Source organism: Lepidochelys kempii, chromosome 12 (assembly GCF_965140265.1).
Source record: "Lepidochelys kempii isolate rLepKem1 chromosome 12, rLepKem1.hap2, whole genome shotgun sequence".
NCBI classification, from domain to species: domain Eukaryota; kingdom Metazoa; phylum Chordata; order Testudines; family Cheloniidae; genus Lepidochelys; species Lepidochelys kempii.
The window spans coordinates 5,497,991-5,518,469 of record NC_133267.1 but is presented as its reverse complement, the minus strand read 5'-3'; the positions used below and the strand labels follow the sequence as shown (position 1 = coordinate 5,518,469).

Genomic DNA, 20,479 nt, shown 5'->3' with positions numbered 1-20,479 from the left:
GTGGGAAGTGCCATGGGAGCACAGGATACCCGGAGTGGGTAGGGCTGGTTGCTATGTCCCCCCAGTGTTTCCTACGGCTCACTACAGCTCCTGTCGATGCTGCAGCATGGTGGTGACGGGGCACAGGGACGCTCACCCTCCTGCGTGGTTTGTAGAGGCTCCCGCATAACACATGGTGCATCACGGCATCTTCCTTATCCCTCCTGCTCCTCACGGTGTCGATGACCTGCAGATCCAGACACGCGCCGCTGCCGCTTTCCCTCCTGCGAGGGAGACACGGGCAGAGCGCTCAGCGCCAGCCGCTGGGACAGGCAAGGCAGAGCCGGGGCGCGGGCGGGGCGCAGTCAGTCTGCCAGGGCCGAGGCAGTGGGTGAGTTCTGGGCGTCTCCGGGCCGGAGCCATCACAGCGCACGGCCTGGGCATCGGCACAGCCCCGCAGAGCTCCCTGCACCCTTGGGCGCCGCACTCTGCTCTCCAGCGCCCCCGCTGGCCAGTGCTCAGGGTTAGGCTCGGCCCCTCCGCAGGGAGGAAGCAGGTGTGCGGGTGCGTGCAGGGTGCCCGCGGGCATGTGGTGGGTGCCTGTGTGCACAGCCAGGGGGCACGTCCGCGGCTCCTACACACTCAGGGCCAGGGCTCCTCAGACTGGCCACTCACCGCAGAGAGAAGCAATTCCCTGACCCACGGGTACCTAGCTCAGCTCTGCCTAGGCCAGCTGACAACTGTCCCCATGTGCCAGCTCCTGGCCTCTCTGGTGCCACCCAGCCTGCCCCGTCCCTCGCAGTGCAGGGAGCAGTCCCCTCCGCCCTCCCCGCAGCTCCACTCCTGCCTGCTCCACCCCTCCCCTCCCCTCCTCCCCCCACTCAGCCTCTAGGGGCAGACGTGGGGCCAGAGAGCAACACTGCTCTGATGACAGGTTTCAGAGTAACAGCCGTGTTAGTCTGTCTTTGATGAACCTTGTCAGAGCCCAACCCCGCTCCTTGCTCCAGCTGGAGCCCTGCGTCTCCCATGCTCCTCTTATCTCCCCAGTCGCCCCTCATCCCCCTGCCCCACACCCCTCCCATTGCCCCGCTGAACACACCTCCCCCAGCCCCTCTTCCAGGGAAATATCCTTCAACACCAAGGAGCGGAGAGGAGCCAGGAATGGAGTGGGCCTGTGCGGGAGAGCATGAGGGAGGAGTGGGGCTGCGTAGGGGGCCAGGGAAGGGCCAGGGCTGCGCAAGGGGCCAGGCAGGTGTAGCAGAGATCAGCGCTGGCTGACAGCGTGAACGCACTGTCTGCACTTCCTCAAAACACGTTGGGAATTCACACGCCAAAAACTTCGTTAGCTCAAAGACGCTCCCATTTCCTACCCTTGCAGAGCACTAAACCACCAGGAAGTCACCAGTTAAGGCAGCTTCACCCGTAGCAACCTCGGCTCATGGGCCTGACCCCCGAACGCACTCACTCGCTTCCAACGTATGGCAAGGGACAAGGTGATTGCCCACAAGCGCAGGAGAAAGATCTGCCGCCCTGGGGCAGGACACATCAGCCACAGCCTGGACTGTTTGCTGGTGCACAGAAGGCCCTGGGACGGCAGGTTAAGGAGGGCGCCATTGCTCCCAGCAGCCACCCCTCTGCAGAGCCAGGGGCGGGAGGACCGGGAGCTCCCGGGACAGGACAGCAGCCCCATCGCCAGCACACTCACAGGAGGTTTGTGACCGACGACTCCGACATGGAGGTCCTGCTGGGCATGGAGGGCAGCGTGAGCCTTGAGGCGGAGAGCACGTGGCCACCCTAAGGGGAGCAAGAGACCAGAGCAGTGTCAGAGCCCTTGTCTGTGCTCAGGAAGATCCCCCGGCAGAGCTGAGATGGGAGGTGCCAGGATTCGGCTGGCACATTGTGTCCCTTGCCGGCCACCAAGCCCCCAGCTACCCTCTGCTGGCACCACCTGCCCCTCTACCCGACCTGGGGGCTGGGCAGAGCTGTCTGCCAGGGGGGTTAGCCCCCCACTGACCTCACCTGGGGGCTGGGCAGAGCTGTCTGCCAGGAGCAATTGCTCCGTGCCCTCAAAGGTATTTGGCAGTTTGTGTTCTTTACTATTGATGGGCCACTCAGGGGCAGCGCCTGGGGGCCCCAGCCAGGGCGGAAGCATGCCCCGGAATGGGCCTGGACGGGGGGGGGGGCAGTGCATGGGGAGTCCCGGGCAGGGGGGCAGCGCCCAGGGGGAGTCTCACTAGCACTGCTTTCTACCCCTGGCCCCAGGCTTTATGGGGCTGACAGCTGTCCCAAGGGGAACTGCTCTGGCCTGACGAGCTGCGACTGCCAGGGCTCTGGCTGGGAGTGGGCTGCCAGCCTGGGAGGACTGGTAGCCAGGGTAGAGCTGCTCCCTGTGCCTGGCGGAGAAGTGCCCCCAGCAGGGTCGGTTCATCCAGGAGAGCTGCAGGGGTCAGCCCCGCCATTCCCCAGTGGAGCTGCGATCTAGCTGCCCCCTGGGCAGGGCCTGCCGTAGCTGCTGGGGGCTGCTCTGGTACCTGATCCACAAAGCTGATGGCATCGCGGATATTCAGCTTGCAATAAACGTCCCAGATTTCGTCTTTGAGCCGATAGGCCGATTTCCGCATCAGGAGCTGGCTCAGGTACCTCTTGTCAAACTGCTCCCATCTGGCACAAGAGGGAGGAGGGGGTGGTGTGAGCTCCCGTGCACGGGGTGGCAGGGATCTCAGGCCAGCCCCCTCACCCCAGCGCAGCTGGGATTCCAGCCGAAGGGGCAGGGTAACAAGGCATCTCCTCTACCGTTCAGCCACGTGCCCAGGACACAGGTAAAGCAGCAATCGAGCTGGGGGCGGGGGGAGGGAGGGATGAGACTATTCCATGGGGGTGGGGGCAATGCTCATTCAGGGGCAGTGAGGGGATGGGGTGGGGAAGGGAGCAGCCCCTACTCAGCCCCGGCAGTCGCTGGTACAAGGAAGCAGCTGTGCAGCCACTGGGGGGAAGAAGATCTGGCCGCTAGAGTGCAATGCTGGCTGGGAGCTGGGGGAGTGGCCCCCCATGCTGAGAGCACCGTGGCTCCGTACGGCAGGCAGTGGGGAGGCTGCCGGGGGCCTGGCCTGAGCTGGCGAGGGGCGGTAGGGCAGGGAGAGTGTCCTGTGGGAGGGGGCGGACGGCAGGAGGGGACCCGCAGGGACTGGGCAGGCACTCCCTGCCTGGAACCCCTCCCCATCAGGAAATGGGCTTAGGGATGTGGTGCCTCATGGGAGCTGTAGCTCCAGAGCCCTCATGCCCCACGTCATCCCGGGGGCTCATGCCTGGCTGGACTCCATCTCCCATGGAGCCCCGCGGTCTCTCCCGCAGCCAAGCTGCCACGGCACGTCGTGGACTCTCACAGAGCACGGCAGGGGCCCAAGACGGGCGTGACGTTGCACTCCATATGCTTTCTGAAAATATGGTTCTAAGTGTGAGTATGACGTAACTGGAATACACATTATGTAAAAGGTCTCTTGCAAGGTATCATTACAAAGCTTATAATCTACTGAGTGTGGTCATCCTATTTGTATGAACGTGTCATTCTTGTATCTGAAACTAGAAATATGTAGCGTAACTCTGAGGTCCTATTGTAACTATGCAAAGTGTGGGCCATTGACCAGGACAATTGACTATAAATGGTTCTGTTTACCTGCAAGCCTGCCTGTGTACGTGAGGGCCAGCCTGTGGGTAATGAAGAATGAGGTCTTACAGTGACATGTGACTATGTCACTTGATACTGGAATCCATCTTAAACCTGATGCTTTTCTATTTAGAAGGAGGGGTGGGGTCCCAAAAAGACAAAGGATTCCCGCCTTGTGCCAAAGCTATAAAAGGGGGTCGAGCAGGACAAAGTGGGTTCCAGTCATGGCAAAGCCCCTGCTTACCACCTAATATGCCTGCTGGAACTAAGAAGGACTATACCAGGGGAAAGGATTGGACCCAGACTAGGAAGGAGTCTAGTCTGTGAAAGAAGTTTCTTAGAACACCTCTAAGGGTGAGATTTACCTGTATTCAGTTTCTTAAATGTATTAGGCTTAGACTTGTATGTTTTGTTTTATTTTGCTTGGTAACTTACTTTGTTCAGTCTGTTATTACTTGGAACCACTTAAATCCTACTTTTTATACTTAATAAAATCACTTTTGTTTATTAGTAAACCCAGAGTAAGCGATTAATACCTGGGGGAGCAAACAGCTGTGCATCTCTCTCTCAGTGTTATAGAGGGTGGACAATTTATGAGTTTACCCTGTATAAGCTTTATACAGAGTAAAACGGATTTATTTGGGGTTTGGATCCCATTGGGAACTGGGTGTCTGGAGATAGGTGACCTGCTGAGCTGTTTTTAGTTAAAGTCTGCAGCTTTGGGGGCGTGGACCAGACCTGGGTCTATGTCTGCAGGTGGCTAGCATGTCTGGCTCAACAGGGCAGGGTTCTGGAGTCCCAAGCTGGCAGGGAAAACAGGCTCAGAGGCAATTTCAGCATGTCAGGTGACAGTCCCAAGGGGGTCTCTGTGACCGAACCCATCACAACTGGCTCTTCCTACCGGCCTGGCCTGGCGCTGAGAGAGGAGGACACCACAGATTTAATGGCGTGCTGAGCAATCCCGTCTTGCACCTTCCCGGCCCCATAGTCACAGTCCAAGAAGCTGGGAGGTCAGGGTTGGGGGCTGGGTGGGCAGGGAGATGAGGCAGTCAGGGTTGAGGCTGGGGCCGGGGTGTGTGGAGAGATGAAGTTGGGGTGGGTGTGGGTGGGGATATTGAGGGTGTCGGGGGTTGGGGTGGGGTGGGCAGGGAGATGAGGGTGTCAGGGGTTGGGCGGGGAGATGAGGATGTAAGGGGTGGGGATGGGTGGGGAGATGAGGGGTTGTGTGGGGTGACGAAGAGGTCGGAGCTGGGGTGGGGTGGGCAGAGGCGAGCAGTTTGGGGTCAGGTTCAGAGCGGATGGGGAGATGAGGGGGTTGGGTGACATGCGATGGGAGGGGGCTGAGGTGGGTGAGGGCGAGTACCCCCCAGGCAGGTGCCATTCGCTCTCGGGATGTGATCACGGGGACGGGAAGGCCCGAGACCCGCTGGGATGCACCGGTCCCCTCAGTCCAAGGGAGCAGGGCCTGTGGCGGGGCCCTGGGGCAGAGAGCAGAACTGGGCCTGCCTGCCACACACCAGCCTCACGATGCTCCTCTGAAGCCTGCCCAGAGCGAGGAGCCCCCTTCCAAGCCCCTGTAGGGCACCGGGGTCCCCACTCAGTGCCCCACAGCTGGCACGTTTGCCCTGTGCACAGGCCCCAGGGAAACACACAGGGCCAGGGCGCAATGAGGGGAGGCAGACTCCCGCCAGGGGGCGAGCCAGGCATGGCGGGGGGCCAGGAGCGGGCGAGGGTGCGGGAGGGGGGCTCCAGCACACGTGGGCACTCACTTGTCTCGCCAGTAACGGTAACCGTGGTGACCGACCACGTCCTCCACCGCTGCCAGAATGTGGTCAAAGGCCTTGGAAAGAGAAAACACAGTGAGTGGGGGGGGCCTGGGGCAGAGTCCGAGCTGGCGCCCCATCCCTGCTGGAAATTGCCCCCGTCAAAAGGAGAGCCCTGGGCAGGGCCTGTGGCACGCAGGGCCGGGGAGACGCCGGCCATCCCGGCTTGGCCCCGCTACCTACGTGCTCGTGCAGTTCCTCGTTCAGCGTCGGCTTGTGATGGTCACTCCGCTTCACCTTCAGCCACTTGACCAGCGGCTTGATGGTCAGACCCTGAAACGGCAGAGCAGGGCTGTCAGTGGGGGAGCGTCCCCAGCCCCAACTCCCCCCAGCAAGGGGAGTCTGCCCCAGCCTGGGCAGCACCTATCCTGGGCCTTTGCCACTCTGCTCTCCCCTCTTCTGAGCGCTTGCCTGGGGGAGCCCGCCAAGCCATCCGCCCCAGGGCACAGGCAGACCGGGCTGCTGGGCCAAGATACAGCAGGAGAAAGGAGGTGCTGCCCCAGGGGCCTTGGCACCAGGAGATATGTGTCTGCAGCGAACCAGGGCCTCGCTGCCTCTCGCACGCTGCTGTCAATCAGAATTGGCTCCGGCGCCATCCAAGGGACGCTGGGGGCAGGGAGAGGAGAATTGGTCCGTATGGCGGCGCAGGGAGGTGTTAAAATCGGGACTTCGGTACGAGCTGATGAGCTGAGCTCCTTCAGAAGCTGCCTGCTACAAGCAAAGCTGACAGATGCCTGGGTTCTGGGGCAGGGAAGAAGCCCTTGTTAGAGCGGCTGCTGGTGCCGAGCAGGGGAGGGGACACTTGGGACCGGCAGTCCCCAGCCAGGCGGTTAGCTACCAGCCGGAGCAGTGAACCACCCAGTCATTCAAAAAATAAAATCACGGACAACTGCAGAGGAAGCAGAGTCCAGGGCACACAGCAGAGCAATGCTCGAGCCAAGGGAAGGGGAAACCCAAGCAATTCCCCCCTGCATGGCTAGACATGATGGAACAAATGTGAATCACAAAACTTGCTGGGGCTAAATCCATCCCTGGGGCAATTCCAGCAAAGACAGGAGAGTCACACCAGGGTGGACCTGACCCATTGAGTTCAACGTGATCAGGACCGGTCTCCTCAGGAATCACAGAACCACGGGCAGTGAGCAGCACGGGTTTATAAAGAACAGATGTCTTGCCAGCCAGGCTCGGTTGCTGGCTTTGGAGCGGGGCTGACAGGCAGGCTGCAGCGGGCAGAGAGCAGCACAGGGCAGGGCAGAGCACACCCGGCCTGGCACGGCTGGGGTGAGCAGAGAGCAGCACAGGGCAGGGCAGAGCACACCCAGCCTGGCATGGCTGGGGCGGGCAGAGAGCAGCACAGGGCAGGGCAGAGCACACCCAGCCTGGCACAGCTGGGGTGAGCAGAGAGCAGCAAAGGGCAGGGCAGGGCAGGGCACAACTGGCCTGGCACGGCTGGGGCGGGCAGAGAGCAGCACAGGGCATGGCAGGGCAGGGCACACCCGGCCTGGCACGGCTGGGGCGGGCAGAGAGCAGCACAGGGCAGGGCAGGGCACACCCGGCCTGGCACGGCTGGGGCGGGCAGAGAGCAGCGCAGGGCAGGGCAGGGCACACCCGGCCTGGCACGGCTGGGGCAGGCAGAGAGCAGCACAGGGCATGGCAGGGCAGGGCACACCCGGCCTGGCATGGCTGGGGCAAGCAGAGAGCAGCGCAGGGCAGGGCAGGGCACACCCAGCCTGGCACAGCTGGGGTGAGCAGAGAGCAGCAAAGGGCAGGGCAGGGCACACCCGGCCTGGCACGGCTGGGGCGGGCAGAGAGCAGCACAGGGCATGGCAGGGCAGGGCACACCCGGCCTGGCACGGCTGGGGCAGGCAGAGAGCAGCACAGGGCATGGCAGGGCAGGGCACACCCGGCCTGGCATGGCTGGAGCGGGCAGAGAGCAGCGCAGGGCAGGGCAGGGCACACCCGGCCTGGCACGGCTGGGGCAGGCAGAGAGCAGCACAGGGCAGGGCAGGGCACACCCGGCCTGGCACGGCTGGGGCAAGCAGAGAGCAGCGCAGGGCAGGGAAGGGCACACCCGGCCTGGCACGGCTGGGGCGGGCAGAGAGCAGCGCAGGGCAGGGCAGGGCACACCCAGCCTGGCACAGCTGGGGTGAGCAGAGAGCAGCAAAGGGCAGGGCAGGGCAGGGCACACCCGGCCTGGCACGGCTGGGGCGGGCAGAGAGCAGCACAGGGCATGGCAGGGCAGGGCACACCCGGCCTGGCACGGCTGGGGCAGGCAGAGAGCAGCGCAGGGCAGGGCAGGGCACACCCGGCCTGGCACGGCTGGGGCAGGCAGAGAGCAGAACAGGGCATGGCAGGGCAGGGCACACCCAGCCTGGCACGGCTGGGGCGGGCAGAGAGCAGCGCAGGGCGGGGTAGGGCAGGGCACACCCAGCCTGCCCAGGAACTCCACGGGGCTTTGCCTCGCCAGCATTTTAGCGAGGTCACAGTGCCACCTAGTGGCCACGCCTGAGTCTCACCCTGGGGCCCGTGGGGCGGGAGAAGCACAGGGCCCATGTAGCTGTTCCCTGCACATGCCGGTCGACAGGCTCCAGTCTGGCCTGCTCACAACTACCCCACCCTACGTCACACGCGTGTGCTCGCAGTGCCTGCCCGTGCTGCAGGGTCTGACACCCAACTCCTAGGCGCAGGCCTGAGCGGCCGGAGAGCGAGGGCCACGCACTAGTACTCACGCGCAGCACAAGGGGAGACCCCGCAGGCACCCTGCAAGCACCGCTGCCCAGCGGCCGTCCGGGTGGGCGGCAGGGCCCCACGGACTCACCCTCTGCTGCACTGGGCAGGGGGCCAGAGCCTGCGCTGGGAAAGCAGAGGGGGCTGGAGTCAGCAGGGGGCCCGGGCCAGTACTCACAGGTGCATCTTTCCACTCCCCTCCTGACGCTGGCTCTCGAGCGGGGCCCCACCTGTGCAGGCTCGGTCTGGCAGGGCAAGTGGACGGGGCCGTGTGGCCTGGAGCTGGGCTGAAGGGGCAGGGGCAGGAAGGGGCTCTGTCTGGCAGGGGGGTCAGCACTTGCAGGGGGGAGCCTCCCCAGTCGCAGAGTCTCTGCCAGCGTCCCCAGCAACAAAAAATACCCCTGGCGAATGTAGGTGAGTCCTGCTTCTTATTCCTGACGATTATAATAATACTGGGTTGGCGACCCTACCTAGAAAACTTGGAGCAGCTTCTCCTTAGGCTGAACTCAGTGGAAGTGACAGGCATCAGGAGCAGAGCGCGGGGTGGGGAACACAGGGAGGAGGGGGGCAGGCACGGCCAGGCAGCTCCCCGTTAGCAGCTGAATGCCTTTTGCTCCCTCTCCTGCTGCCTCCTGGCTCTGCGCACCAGGGCTAGTGCGTGTGCCCAGCCTGCGTGCCGGGACCAGCGGGGTGAGCTGGCAGGTGCCAAGCAGAGCAGGCAGGAGCCAGGCAGGAGGGGATCTCCCGGCCCCTCTCTCTAAGGCATGTTTTGTCTAAGCGGGAGAAGGAGCTGCCCCACACAGAGAATTGCTATGGGCCCTGCGATGCCCCCCAGGGGGCAGGGCTGTCTGCCCCATATCCCAGCACCCCCCTGCTCCAGTCCTGCTGCCCCAGAGGATTGGAGTCCTGGAGTGCTACCTCCAGCCTCCTCCACCCCAGGCCTTGTACCGCCCCACGACCTGCCTCCAATGCCAGCCCCCTGCAGCCGGGCAGGAGCACCACAGCTAGCCCTGCTCTCCGGCACAGAACCAGCCTGAGGTCTGAGGACAGCCGGGCCCTGCCATGCTGACCTGCACAAGGACGGTGAAGAAGACCACCACGATGGTCGTTGCCACGAAGTAGTCCTTGGCTCGGACCTTTGCTCCGTCCAGCAGGATGACCAGGGCAAAGGCGACGGCCCCCCGCAGGCCCCCGTATGACATCACCACCTGGTCGATGCGGTCCAGCGGGGTGAGGCGGAAGCAGTTGAGCACCCAGGTCTGGAGGATGACACCTGGGGGAGAGATGCAGATGAGGGGTGGCCGCAGGAGAAGTGGCCTGGCCTGGGTGCGTGCTCTGCAGGATGCAGCCAAGGGCAGGGCTCTTACAAACCCTCTGCAAGCTCCCCCGAGTCCCACCCGGCAGATTGCCCCACGAGCCAGGAGGGGGCTCTGCACATCCCAGGGAGCTGACAGCCCCCAGCGAGGGGCTGAGAGCTGCAGACAGCACAGGACAGGAGAGCGACTGACCCACAGCCCGGAAGAGCAGGATGAAAAGCAGGGTGCCCAGCACCAGCGCCGTGTCCCACGCCCACTTGGAGGTGTCCACGGCGGAGATGCCCAGGAACATGAAGATGACGGTCTCGGAGCTGCTGGCCAGCGTTTTCATGGTGTACTTGACAGTGGTGCGAGACTTCCGGGAGATGTTGGCTTCCACATATTTCTTACAGCAGATCCCACAGAAGGTGACCCTGGAGGGCGGCAAGAGCTCGGGATAGACACAGACAGGGCCACCCCGCTCCCTTTGCACTGGCAGGCGAGTGCCAGGGGCCCTGTACGCTCACCACAGTGGGACCCACCTCTCCTGGGTCCCCCACCCGCTGCTCTCACTCAGCTGACTAGAGGGGCCGAGTCTGCATGTGCAGCACGGGGACCAGCCTTTCCACACTGGGCGGCCCCAGCCATCACTCAGGCGGTGCTCCTGCCCCACGTGGCGGCCCACAGAGCCCTGTGCCATGCAACAGTCACACCCGTCTCATGTCCAGCTCCAAGGTGCTGCCGTCTGGCATCATGTGGCTGCCTCCGTGCCCTGGCAGACACAGGCCCGGCCATGGGATCTAGAGACAGGGCATACAGCACCTGCAGTGTGTCACTGACAGCGTCAGCGACTCGCCAGGCGCCCAGTGCCGAGCTCAGAGGCCCACGCCCACAGAGTAGGACAGCAAGAGCCCACCAGCACGCCTGGGTTCGCAAACTGCCCGTAGTTCTCCACATACCATGCGCCAGGCGCGCCAGCTACCACAGCAGCTCTGCTTTCTGAGCTCTGAGAATGGACAGAGTCAGCCTCACCTGACACCACCCTCTGCCTCCCCCAGCTGCTGGAGCTCCAGTCTCAGGCCCTAAAGCCAGGCTGGGCAGAACTGGCTTCTTCCTAAAGCCCCCCTGTTTCCCCAGGAGCACTGCCTGCCTTCCCCTGCCCTGCCATGGGGAGAGCCCCTCCTAGCCCCGGAAAGGCCAGCACTCCTGCTTAGAGCAGCACATCAGTGGCAGCCACAAACGGCTCTTCCTCCTTCAGCCGCAGCTTTCTCCAGGCTCTGCTGGGCTGAGGCTGCTATACCCGCCACGGCCCTTACGTGGTTCTTCCTATGCATGGCCCTGGAGTTACTGCTCGCGGCCAGCGACTGAACAAAGTGAGAGGGAAGCATCCAGCTCAGTCCCCTGGGGCACTTGGCTCCGGGATGTTACCTGAAATGGGCTGGGGCAACAGGCCATGGCAGAAGGGGGCAAGAGACCACCGTACACGGACCCCTCGCGGACGGCAGCACCCCTGGGCAGTGCCTCCGACAGGCAAGTCTCTGGGTCCAGGGCAGTTCCGTTTGGTCTGAGCTAGTCAATCCGGGCGCAGAACAACGTCTCCGAGCGAGCCCTGACGCCAGTTATCTCCACGCTGCAACTGTTACCGCCTTGGGCTGCTCGTCGAAACACCGCCGGAGGGTCGATCCGCCCAGGGACGGAGCTCTCCTGGGGCAGCACTCCGGGCAATTTACCAGGAGACAGGAACCATGACAGCACCTCTAAGCAGCTCCAGGCTGGCCCCCGCTGTCAGCCCTTGCCCTGATGTCCCTCCCCCGCAGCCTCTCCTCTTTCCCGCTGGGGGACGCTAAGAGGATCCCAGAGCGGGAGCAGGGAGCCTGCCACGACGGGGGGCGAAGCTCTGTCCCAATGCTGCCATTTCTGCTCCTTCGGCCAAGTTCCCAGGACAGAGAGTCCCTGGGAAAGGCCCTTTCCCGAGTGACAGGAATCTAGTGGCAGAACATATAAAATCAAACCAGTCTGGCCTCAGAACCCCACCCAGTGACCAGGAGATCACAGTAATAATGTATGCAATCCAATGCCCGGCTCCAGGCCACCAGCTTTGCAGCCCATGGGTAACAGCAGCTCCTGGGGCACCGGGTTCTGGTTCCACCCCCAATTCAGTTCCTAGGAAAGGGCCTGACTTCCCAGCTCACCCCAACGACTCACCTGGGGTCGGGGTATCTCAGACGGAGCAGGTGGGGAGAGAGGTGGAGACACTGAATGCAAAGGGAGCCTGGGAATCCCAGCGTCTCCTCCGGGTTCAGGGTGTTGCTGTCTCAGGCAAGGCCGACAGCAAGGACTGAACTCCAGCCACCTATGGGGTGGGGGGGTCCATGCAGAGCAGTTGTTGCTGCCCCTTTCCATACATGCTGGGGTGTGGGGAGAGGCGCCATCTGGAATTCAACCAGGGTGAATATTTCCTAGCCACTGACTGGTCCATTTACAATCTCAGGGGCCTCACTGGTGGGAGCCGGGAGGTTTTGTGGTGATGGGATGGGGCTGAAGTTTCTTCTCTCCCACTGGTTAGTGTGTCAGAACTACAGCAAGCTGAGCTCAAGGTTTTCAGGGCCATGGCTATAGGCAGGGTCTCCCCCCGGGAGAGCTCAGGTAGCAGAGCAGCCAGGGCCTGGAGAGTCAGCGACGGAGGGGAAAGCTAGAGAGTGGTGGAGATCAGCTCCTGGAATGAGTGAAGAACCTTGGTGGGGTGCAAGCCCTGGAGATCCCCTTACAAGCAATTAACCCGTCTATTGGGTGACGGGATCAGAGCCATTGTGTGGCCTGGCTGAGCGGGTCGCACAGGATGGAATTAACCCTTGGTGCTACAGAGAGCCGGGCACACTCCAACAATCAACAGAGATGCAGGATATTCATAGCACTCGTACAGACATCTGCCCTGCTCTTCACAGGAGACCTGAGACTGAGAGCTCAGAGGCTGCAGGTCGTGGCGGGGGAGGAAAGATCACTGGGGTCTGGGCCGCGGGTGGGGATCGAGGAGCAGCGTAACCGGGAGGGCGGGGGGCCGCGGGTGGGGATCGAGGAGCAGCGTGACCGGGAGGGCGGGGGCTGCGGGGAACCTGCTCCCACAAGGATGCCCCACGCCAATCACACAGGGCCCAGCATCCCTCCCGCACCGGCCGGGGGGGGCTGGCCCTCACCCAGGGAAGAGCCCTGCAGGGGCTGGATGTGCGAAGTGCGGGGTACTCACGCGAGGATGGAGGAGAGCGAGACCATCTCGGCGGCGAGGTACGCCATGTACGCCAGCAGGAAGACGAAGAGCGGCTCGATGATGCGCACGCGCTTGGTGAACCTGGTGATCAGGGCCAGCAGGAAGGCGAAGAGCAGCCCCACGGCGGCACCCCCGAGGCTCACCACGAAGAAGGAAGCTGGGGGGCACAAGAGCAGATCCCCACGGAGCGAGTCGTGCCGGCTGCAGCCTGGGCTCTAGGCGGCAGTGTGCTTGGCAGCCGTGAGCCCTGCAGAAGGCAGCTTGTATCTACCACCAGAGGCAGCCTCTCTCCCGCTGCTGGGGACCTGCCGGCTGGGCCTGCCTCTGGAGAGACCTCTCCCGGGGACGGCTGCGCCCCAAAAGCGGCGAACCCGGCTCACCCCGCAGCTGGGTCGCGCGGCACGGGGGACTGCTCTTTCTTCCCCACTGACAAATAAACGCTCTTCGGAGGAAATCCCGTCCCAGCGGCACAGAGCCCGTTAAAAATGCAGTGACAGAGGCGGAGCAAGGGCGGGGCCTGGGAAGAGGGGGCGGGGCAGGAAGAGGTGGAGTGAGGGTGGGGCCTGGGGAGAGGGGGTGGGGCAGGAAGAGGTGGAGCGAGGGCGGGGCCTTGGGAGAGGGGGCGGGGCAGGAAGAGGTGGAGTGAGGGCAGGGCCTTGGGAGAGGGGGCGGGGCAGGAAGAGGTGGAGTGAGGGCGGGGCCTTGGGAGAGGGGGCGGGGCAGGAAGAGGTGGAGCAAGGGAGGGGGTTTGGGGAAAGGGGGTGGAGCAGAGGCAGCAAAAGGCAGAGCGAGGGCGGAGCCTTGGGAGAGGGGGTGGGACGGGAAGAGGTGGAGTGAGGGTGGGGCCTTGGGGGAGGAGCAGGGGCAGGAAGAGGCAGAGCAGGGGCAGGGCCTTGGGAGAGGGGACGGGACAGGAAGAGGCAGGGCAGGGGCAGGAAGAGGCGGAGTGAGGGCAGGAGCCTCGGGAGAGGGGGCGGGGCAGAGGCAGGAAAAGGCAGAGCGAGGGAGGGGGCCTTGGGAGAGAAGCAAGGGCAGGAAGAGGCGGGGCAGGGGCAGGGCCTTGGGGGAGGGGAGGAGCAGGGGCAGAAAGAGGCAGAGCGAGGGAGGGGGCCTTGGGAGAGGAGGAGGGGCAGGAAGAGGCGGGGCAGGAAGAGGCTGGGCAGGGGCAAGACCTTGGGGGAGGGGCAGAGCAGGGGCAGCAAGAGTCAGAGCGAGAGAGGGGGCTTTGGGAGAGGAGCAGGGGCAGGAAGAGGCGGGGCAGGGGCAAGGCCTTGGGGGAGGGGAGGAGCAGGGGCAGGAAGAGGCAGAGCAAGGGTGGAGCCTGGGGGGCGGAGCAGGGGCAGGGCCATGGGGGAGGGGGCGGAGCAGGGGCAGGAAGAGGCGGAGTGAGGGCGGGGCCTCAGGAGAGGGGGCGGAGCAGGAAGAGGCAGAGCAAGGGCAGAGCCTTGGGGGAGGAGCAGAGGCAGGAAGAGGCGGAGCAGGGGCAGGGCCTCAGGAGAGGGGGCATGGCAGAGACAGGAAGAAGCGGAGCAAGGGCGTAGTCTGGGGGAGGAGCAGGGGCAGGAAGAGGCAGAGTAGGGGGCGGAGCAGGGGCAGGAAGAGGCAGAGTAGGGGGAGGAGCAGGGGCAGGAAGAGGCAGGGTAGGGGGCGGAGCAGGGGCAGGAAGAGGTGGAGTGAGGGCGGGGCCTCAGGAGAGGGGGTGGAGCAGGAAGAGGCGGAGCAAGGGCGGAGCCTTGGGGGAGGAGCAGAGGCAGGAAGAGGCGGAGCAGGGGCAGGGCCTCAGGAGAGGGGGCGGGGCAGAGACAGGAAGAGGCGGAGCGAGGGCGGAGTCTGGGGGGAGCAGGGGCAGGAAGAGGCAGAGTAGGGGCGGGGCCTTGGGGGAGAGGGTGGAGCAGGGGCAGGAAGAGGCGGAGCGAGGGCGGAGTCGGGGGGAGCAGGGGCAGGAAGAGGCAGAGTAGGGGCAGGGCCTTGGGGGAGGGGGTGGAGCAGGGGCAGGAAGAGGCGGAGCGAGGGCGGGGGCCTCGGGGTGGGCTGGGGATGGAGCACCCCCAGGAAAAACTAAAAGTCAGCACCTGTGCCTCCGACTCTCTCCCACTCGGAGCCGTGCGTGCCCCGCGGCGTGCCGGCCCCGCACAGATATGGAAAGCCGGCACACGCAGCGTCGTGAAATGGGGAGCAGGGAGCAGCCCTCTCTCAGGCCAGAGACCGAGGCGTGGGCCTCCTCAAGGGACACAGTCCTGAGGCGCGGCAGCGTCTGCTGAGGAGGCCTCCAGCCGAGACAAAGGAGCCCCTCTGGGAACGTCCCGGCACTGCCGGGCGTGGCAGAGTGAGAGATATTGGACAGTCCACTGGGAGTTAGGCGTTCACCTCCTGATTCAAAACGGGGCGGGGGGGGGGCTGCGGCCCCTCCCCAGGATCAAAGGCAGCCACCAGACCCCGGGGAACAAAAAGCAAAACCTTCTCCTGTGTTTTTCCTGGGGGCCACCCACTGCAGCCTCCATCCCCACTCCATCCCCTAGTGGCCAAATCTCCTGTTTGCCCCCCGGGCAGCTACACAGACAGCATGCAGGGGCAAACTGAACGTTTAGGGACAGCAAAAATCAATGGAATTGAATCTATAAATAAATTCCCCAAGAATTACAGGATTGGTCAGGGAATCGGTGAGGACCAGGGGGGTCGGTGCTGCATAGGGTCACACACCCAGATATATCCCAACGTGCTAAGCTATTAATTGTTTAACAGACTGTAAAAGGCAGCTAGAGACTGAACGGGGCGCCTTTTATTAGCCTTTGTAAATATCCAACTCTGATGTTTCACTCCATATTCTTTGTGAAAATATGCTTATGATATGAATATGACATAACTGAGATGTACTTTATGCAAGATGGGTCTTGTAAGATATCATTGGAAAGGTTATGATTTACTGAATGTGATTATCCAATATGCACGCCTGTATCATTTCTGTATCTGAAGTTAGGAATATTGACTACGTATCTGTATTTCAACTATGCCACTTTGGGTGACGCTCATTGCCAACAATTCAGGTACCACAATGGAAAAGCCAGACAGGGCGGATGGCTCATCAGCGAGGACAATGGACTGTGAAAAGCTCGGCCTTCCTGCCGATGCTCTGTACTGTCACTGACTCATGAATGCTGTGATCCTACAGAGTCAGGTGATCTTTTCACCTGATACTAAACATTACCTGGGACTTCTTGTAACTTTCCACCGGAAGGGGAGGGGGGTCAAGTTTGGGAAACAAAGGATTCCCGCCTTATGTAAATCCTATTTAAGGGTGGGGAGGAAGGCAAAAGGGACTCCTCCTCTGCATGGCCTGTCTGCCCAAGAAGAAAGACGGCTAAAGCTACCTGAAGGGAAGGCAAGGGGTCCAGTCTGAAAAGGAATATAACTGGAACTCTGAACCAAAGAAACTTTGAAACCTGCCTAAAATAACATTTAGGGTGAGAATGTACATTTTGTAACCTGTTCCTTAAGTATATTGAGCTTAGTTTGCGTATTTTGCTTTATTTGGTCAGTAATCTGCTTGGTTCTTTCTGTTATCTCTCATATTCACTTAAAATTCACCTTTTGTAGTTAATAAACTTATTTCTTGTTTATAATGTAACCCAGTTCCTGTAATTTCTAATGGGGGGGCAAGAAGGCATGCACAGCTCTCTTCACTTTGCGGAAAAGGGCAAATTTTATGAGCTTGTGCTGTACAAATATTTCTATACAGTGCAAGACAGTAGTATTTGGGGTTTGTCTCCCAAAAAGGCTGGGCACGTGAGTGCTGGGGGAGCCCTCTCACACAGAGCTGACTTCAGTCTGCCTCTGCAGCGGGGTGTGGCCCTACCTGTGTGTCTGCTGCAAGAGGCCGGAGAGCCTAATTTAGCAAAGCAGTGAGAGGGAACCCAGGCTGATTGAGCAGGGGAGGTTCAGTTAAACCCCAGCACATCAGGTGGCATCCCAGAAGGGGAGTCCAACCCGTCACACCAACCAATCAAAACAAGCCTTCACCTATGGCTGGAGACCAGAGGCTAATGTTTGCTGCTGTATGATCTGTGAAACGGGACATGGGCACATGCTACAAGCTGCCCCTCGCAGCCAGATGCTCAGGGGTGGGTTGGGACTGGCCTCGTAACCTCAGGCGTCTCATTTCCTGACCAGAGCCCTTAGCCATGCAAGCCTGGTTAAGATGCGTTGGGCTTGTATAAAATCATAGAATCAAAGAACTGGAAGGGACCTCGAGAGGTCATCTAGTCCAGTCCCCTGCACTCATGGCAGGACTAAATATTATCTAGACCATCCCTGACAGGTGTTTGTCCAACGTGCTCTTAAAAATCCCCAATGATGGAGATTCCACAACCTCCCGAGGTAATTTATTCCAGTGCTTAACCACCCTGACCGTTAGGAAGTTTCCTGGGCTTTTGGTCCCTATCCCCTGTCTGTCTCTGTCTGGCTGTTGTCACAGACCTCCTCAGGGGCGGGGCTGCCCATGGGGCAAGCGGCCTGCACATCGGGGTGCTGTCAGACACAGCCAGCCAGCACTAACATCTGGCCAGGTCTATGCACAAAGCGAACAGTTAGCAGACTGCACCCTGGCAGTCTCCCATGGAGCTGGCAATGGCACCTGAGATCCGCTTCTACAGCCTCCATTTAGACTCACTCGACTCACCCCGTTTCTGGCTTACGGCCACGAAAGCTGGGAGAGAGCACTTGGGTCACACCTCTCCTGTCTCTGCCAGCCGGCCGTGGCTGCTCAGAGTACATGGTCCCGTCCAGTTCGCACATCCCAAGCGATGGGACTTCCAGCCCCTCCCCTGGGAAACCAGTCCACCGCAGTCCCTTCCAATGGCATGGCATCTGCCCAGCTCACCAGCCTGCCCGTCCTGGGGACGTGACGCATGCTGTCAAAGCAGCTGCCCTCCTGTCACTGGCCCAGGGCTGTATGGAGGGCACTTGCCTGCACTTGCCAGCCAGCCTTGTCTCCCCAGCAGGGGAAGCTGGCAGCCATGCCTGCTCTACACACCTTCCAGCAGAGAAAGAGCAGGCCCGGGGACAGCATGGCTAACAGAGAGAGGGGCTGGAGACATACTCACCGACACCCTTCAGGTAGTCTGTGGCCTGGACATGTGCAGGACCCATCTCCACAAAGGAGTTAAACACTTTGTACAGCACCTGCAAGACAAAGCAACAGGGTTAGCCCAACACCTGGGCCCAATGGACCAATAGCCCCTTCTTGACATTAGCCTGCGCTATCCTGGGCAATGTGAGGATGTGTTTCTCCTTTTGGGAATGGGATACCTGGCCCTGCAGACCCTACCTCTTGGGCGGGTGAGAAGCAGTGAGGCTGCAGACACTATGCTCTCCAAGTGCCGGGCTTCCCGGGTGAAGGGCCAGAGTGGGAGTGTAGGTCTCCTGCCTCCACCCACTCTGGGTCTGCCAGGGGAGACTGCCCAGCTAGTCCTGTGCTGGGCTCTCCTGAGCACACACCATGAAGTACCGGGGGCGGTGCAAACGCCTTTAGCTTGTCTCTTGACCCAGCTATGAAGCCACATTGTTCGGGTGACCGGCTGGCCCTGCTCCTACTGTATCCTATCTCCAGGCACTTCGGAGGCTCCCTTGCTCCATCCCCACGGCAGGGCAGGTCTATCAGGGAGATGGCAAACCCCCGAGCTGGGTGCAGTCCTATGCCCTGGAAGACAGGAAGTCCCACAAAGGAGTGGGCTTGGGACACACAGACGGCAGAGACCACAGAGAGTGGGGGAGCATGTCCTTTCTGGGCCTTGGGGCCAGGGACTTTCTGCACCAACCAGCAGCTCTAGGACTAGAGGAGAAGCTCCCGCTAGCTGCCAGCTGCAGCGCAGATGTCTCAGGCCTGCAGTCAGAGAGAGCAAGACCCACCTCTCCCCCCGCCCCAAGCACCGAGCCCTGGGCGGTGCTCACCACGGTGACGGCGTCGTTCAGCAGGGACTCCCCAAACACGATGATGAAGAGGGTCTCGTTGATGTGGACTTCCTCGAAGACGGCTAGCACGGCCACAGGGTCCACAGCTGAGATGAGGCTGCCGAAGAGCAGGAAGTCCATCAGGCCAGCTTCCACGCCCTTGTCTGCCAGGACAGAAGCACACCGCTCAGCACACCGCTCAGCACACCGCGGGAGGGGGCGTGGACTGGGCCTCAGCCTCCTGTATCTCCAGCAGCACCCGCCTCACACCGCCAAGGGGAAGCGGACGAGGCTCCACGCCTTAAGGGCTCAGCCAGACCCACCAGGGAGTGAGAGAGGCAAAGGAGGGAGCCCACGGGGCGCTGCACAGAGCTGGGGCAAGTGCCTGCACTGGGGAGGCTACTACCATGGCACACAGAGCAAGGCCAGCCTGGCAGGCCCTGATAAACAACCAGCCTCGGGTCTGCTCCGTGGTGACCATGGAGTGGGCAGGAGACACCACGTGTCTGTCTCTGCATATCACGGCAGCCAGGGCACAATGCGGGGCCCCTGCTGTCGGCAGCAGCTCTGCCAGAGGGCTCAGAAGGGACCCACCCTGTTCCTAGAAAAATTCTCCAGCCTACATTTTGTCTGCTTGGTCTCTGTTCTGAATAAGGAGGACCCAGGCCACTCCAAGAGGAAATCTGCAGATCTTGAGTACGCTCAGTACTAACATAGGGTGAAAAATGCAGTTAATTGGCAGACTGCCCAAGAGTGCTAAGATGGTGCCCTGGCAAAAGGCCCAGTAGGTGACTGGATCGGCAGAATCATAACTCTGAAGTCAACAGCAACAGTGAGCCTGTGCAGAATGAAATGGGGGACAGAAAGGTCAAGCAGCCTCAGCCTGAATTGACATGGGCCGGTGTGGGGCTGCTTCTTCCAGTAGCTGAAGATGAGGGGATGTGGGTTAGAACAGTATAAATTTTATTAAGATAATGTTGAAGTAAAAAGAAATCAGTACAGAGTTTAAGCATAGAAGTTTCTGGTTATCAGGGAATAAGGTACAGATTATCAAGGGGTGCGAAATTCGGTTTAGGAACAGGTGGCGTAAGGAATACATAATCTGCAATCTCCCCGACTGGGGGTAAAAGGTTAACGGGTCAAAGCACAGACATTGAGATATGGGGTGTATGTTGTCCATATAATGACTATGTTCTGGTGTGGAGTATAATGAATGGATACGATGATGGGGATGGATCCACCCTCATTTGGTGGGATTTAATGTTCAGTGAGTTTATGGTTCCAGTTCATACGGTCCAATGGAAAAAGTCTCTCAGTCCCTTTCCCACAGTGGACGCACGATGTCGTTCCGGCTCACACCTCCTGGTGCTGTCGGTGGCCGGTGATGTGTTCGATGTAGATGTCCCTGGACCATCGGATGGTGTCCGAGACCTTGAGGCGCCGCACGAGCCGTGCGTAGTGTCGACTGATCCCACAGGTCCACAGCACTGTGCTGACATGCAGCCAGTGAGTCAGGAGCCGGGGAGGAGAGCGGTCGGGAGAAGACGGACTGACAGTGGGGAGCCAGCAAGAAGAACTGCTGGAAAGGAGTTAGAAGAGCAGCTGCTGGGAAAGAGAGAGTGGAGAGCGGGCAAAGGAGTCTAAGGAGCCGCTGAAGAAATTTTGTAACAGAGCGAGAGAAGCCGCCGAGACCGTTTGAACCAAGGGGCAACAACTACGAACGGCGAAACGGAGCTGAGGGAGAGTGACTTTGCAACACTAACAGCAGTTACACAGTTGT

General features: G+C 61.2%; 1 protein-coding gene across 4 annotated transcripts in view; it reads right to left on the bottom strand.

Moving 5' to 3' along the window:
- The window catches only part of SLC9A5 (solute carrier family 9 member A5), a 50,211-nt gene that overhangs the window by 12,050 nt on the left and 17,682 nt on the right, over window positions 1-20,479 (bottom strand). For all 4 annotated transcript variants that reach the window (XR_012154453.1, XM_073307287.1, XM_073307288.1 and 1 more), the window contains 10 exons: window positions 18,700-18,863; window positions 17,853-17,931; window positions 12,733-12,910; window positions 9,702-9,922; window positions 9,264-9,466; window positions 5,650-5,739; window positions 5,413-5,483; window positions 2,511-2,640; window positions 1,685-1,773; window positions 137-263 (listed from right to left, as the gene is read on the bottom strand). Coding sequence is in view for 3 of the 4 variants with exons in the window: in XM_073307287.1 (XP_073163388.1) it covers window positions 137-263; window positions 1,685-1,773; window positions 2,511-2,640; window positions 5,413-5,483; window positions 5,650-5,739; window positions 9,264-9,466; window positions 9,702-9,922; window positions 12,733-12,910; window positions 17,853-17,931; window positions 18,700-18,863 (1,352 nt within the window). In the remaining variant the exon portion in view is untranslated. The remainder of the gene's footprint in view (window positions 1-136; window positions 264-1,684; window positions 1,774-2,510; window positions 2,641-5,412; window positions 5,484-5,649; window positions 5,740-9,263; window positions 9,467-9,701; window positions 9,923-12,732; window positions 12,911-17,852; window positions 17,932-18,699; window positions 18,864-20,479) is intronic.